Source organism: Nanorana parkeri, unplaced genomic scaffold (assembly GCF_000935625.1).
Source record: "Nanorana parkeri isolate BGI_ZX_2015 unplaced genomic scaffold, ASM93562v1 scaffold15, whole genome shotgun sequence".
NCBI lineage: Eukaryota > Metazoa > Chordata > Amphibia > Anura > Dicroglossidae > Nanorana > Nanorana parkeri.
Genome location: NW_017306283.1, coordinates 1,092,013 through 1,094,983, shown reverse-complemented (window position 1 = coordinate 1,094,983; position 2,971 = coordinate 1,092,013). Strand labels below are relative to the sequence as shown.

Below are 2,971 nucleotides of genomic sequence, written 5' to 3'. Positions count from 1 at the left end.
AGCTGCAGAAGCAGATGTAACCCCCTCCTATGTGATCACAATTTTTTTTTTACTTTAATTGCCAAGTGAGCGAACACATGCAGATAGCCTGTCACTCACAGCTCCCTGCAGGGATCCCACGAACCCCTCCGATCCTCCAGCGCTGACTGGCGGAACGGACGGGGGAGGGGGCCGGTACAGCTGGCTCTGCCTCTATATAGGCAGAGCCAGCTGTCAATACCGGGGCTGCGTGGATCCAGACAGAATTTTCGGAATCCGTTCCGGCTGCGGCGTCTCAGTATACCGCGAGCTGTAGCTCTCTCTATACTGAGCTTTGGGTGACGGGAGGACGCTAGTTTGTGTCCTCCCGTTACCCTTAGGAGAACTATGGGCAAAAACACTGACCCCATACTTCTCCTTTAAACCCCAGTGGCCGGCCTGTTGGGGCAACTGGTATGCTAATGGCTGTTTTGGGCTAGTCGCTCACCAGGTAGAGTGAAACCAGTATGAGTATTTTTTTTTCCTGCAGTGTTCTTCAATAAAATGTTGTAACTATTCCATTCTACCGTGTCATTGTGCAGGGGCGAACCCAAGACTTGGTACGGGGTACCATCCTCTGCGGCCGAACAGCTTGAAGAAGTCATGAAGAAACTGACCCCGGAGCTCTTTGAGAGTCAGCCAGATCTCCTGCATCAGTTGGTCACGCTAATGAACCCCAACACACTAATGTCTCATGGTGTTCCGGTCAGTTCTGCTTAACGTTTATCTGACCAATATCGCGTTTGTTTTGTTCTACCCTCCCCCCCTCGTACGAGATCCGTCTGACCCATGCCCTTCTCACAATCATTTTTATCTACTTTTTAGGTTGTTCGCACGAACCAATGTGCCGGAGAGTTTGTCATCACATTCCCAAGAGCCTATCACAGCGGCTTCAACCAGGGCTACAACTTTGCTGAGGCAGTCAACTTCTGCACAGCTGACTGGGTGAGTGAGAGGCTGTGCCGTCAATGCGAGGGGCTGTGCCGTCAATGCGAGGGGCTGTGCCGTCCTGCAAACGGGATGCACTGATACCGGTATCGAGTACAAGTACTGATATTTTTCATCGGTACTCACTGATGCCTAGTACCGGTGCATTGTGCCCCGAATATCAGGAAGTCGGGCAGCGCATCTTGACCTGTCGCCCAGCCTCTTAATTGCCTGTAAAAATGGTGTTCTAGTGAAAGAACACCGGCTTCACAGGCTGTCTGGCTTTTTGACCAATCAGGAAGCCAGGCGTCAAATCATGACTCGTGTCCCAGCTTCCTGATTGGCCATGAAGGCATGCCCCCCCCCTTTGTGTTTATGATCATGCTGTCGGTTATACTTTGCATGCTGCAAGGGGAAGCAGTAATTCTGGGCTGGCCTTTTGTCAGGGCTCTCCTGTAAGCAGCAGTATACTTCCCGTGTCCCTCAATGGACTCAAAGCAAAGGAGTATATGGGGAGTCAAAATCCACTTTACTCATTAGAATGTAGGGATCGGAGTTGGACTTTACAGTTGAACCTGCCTGTGATGGCTAGTACATTCATAATGCTTTACAGATGATGGGTTGGGTAAGATCATTGGTTGGTGACACAAATTGATGGGATTTCCTTTTTGTCCTCTTTTCAGCTTACAGCAGGCAGAAAATGTATTGAGCATTACCGCCGCCTCCGGAGATACTGCGTCTTCTCCCACGAAGAGCTCATCTGCAAGATGGCTGCTTGCCCTGAAAGACTGGACCTTACCCTGGCTGCCGCCGTACACAAGGAGATGCTGCTGTTGGTGCAGGAAGAGCGGAGGTTACGAAAAGCATTGATGGAGAAGGGGATCTCCGAAGCGGAGCGGGAAGCCTTTGAGCTGCTTCCTGATGATGAGAGACAGTGTCAGAAGTGCAAGACCACCTGCTTCCTGTCTGCATTGGCCTGTTACAACTGCCCGCAGGGCCTGGTGTGTTTGTATCACATTGACGACTTGTGTCAGTGCCCACCTTCCCGACAGTATCTCAGGTAATGCTGGGAGCCAGGTGAAGGCCTGTTCTGGAAGTCTCTGTATGTGTGTCTTGGGCTTCCAGGAGTGTAACTGTGCACAGAATTTCCCTATAATTCTTGAGGGTCAGTAGGCACAGATTTTGTTCAGAGTTCCCTTGTCTGTGGACACCTTTCCAAAAGATTTGTGGTCATCGGACCATCACTCCTAATATGAGGTTGTTGGCTGTTCCATTCCAAACTATGGACGTTCATATATAGTGGTGGTATGGTCCAGTGACCCAGAAGTTGTTAGTGTGGATGGGAAGGGTAATGTGGAAAGTGGCTGTAATGGCAGTGGTCTCTAGCAGCCCCCAAGACCGTCTCTGGCCATCCTCTGGTAGCATTCCCACAGTCTATGACCACTTCCCAGTAGCATCGGAACCCCCATCCCCCCCGCCCCCCCGGTGCCTCAGACCATCGCCAGTAACAGTCTCACCATTTCCAGTAGCATCCCTCCAGTTTCTGACCATTTCCGGTTGCATTTCCCACAGTCCCTGATCATCTCCAGTAGCATCCCAGCAGTCTCTGACCATCTCCAGTAGTGTTCCCCCAGTGTCTGACCATCTCCGGTAGTGTTCCCCCAGTGTCTGACCATCTCCGGTAGTGTTCCCCCAGTGTCTGACCATCTCCGGTAGTGTTCCCCCAGTGTCTGACCATCTCCGGTAGTGTTCCCCCAGTGTCTGACCATCTCCGGTAGTGTTCCCCCAGTGTCTGACCATCTCCGGTAGTGTTCCCCCAGTGTCTGACCATCTCCGGTAGTGTTCCCCCAGTGTCTGACCATCTCCGGTAGTGTTCCCCCAGTGTCTGACCATCTCCGGTAGTGTTCCCCCAGTGTCTGACCATCTCCGGTAGTGTTCCCCCAGTGTCTGACCATCTCCGGTAGTGTTCCCCCAGTGTCTGACCATCTCCGGTAGTGTTCCCCCAGTGTCTGACCATCTCCGGTAG

At 52.0% G+C, this 2,971-nt stretch overlaps 1 protein-coding gene across 1 annotated transcript in view; it reads left to right on the top strand.

Annotated features, from left to right (window-relative positions):
• KDM5C (lysine demethylase 5C) overlaps positions 1 to 2,971 on the top strand; it is a 50,561-nt gene that overhangs the window by 23,288 nt on the left and 24,302 nt on the right. Inside the window, exons 13-15 of the mRNA XM_018558805.1 lie at positions 561 to 723; positions 844 to 963; positions 1,629 to 2,005. Coding sequence (XP_018414307.1) covers positions 561 to 723; positions 844 to 963; positions 1,629 to 2,005 — 660 coding nt within the window. The remainder of the gene's footprint in view (positions 1 to 560; positions 724 to 843; positions 964 to 1,628; positions 2,006 to 2,971) is intronic.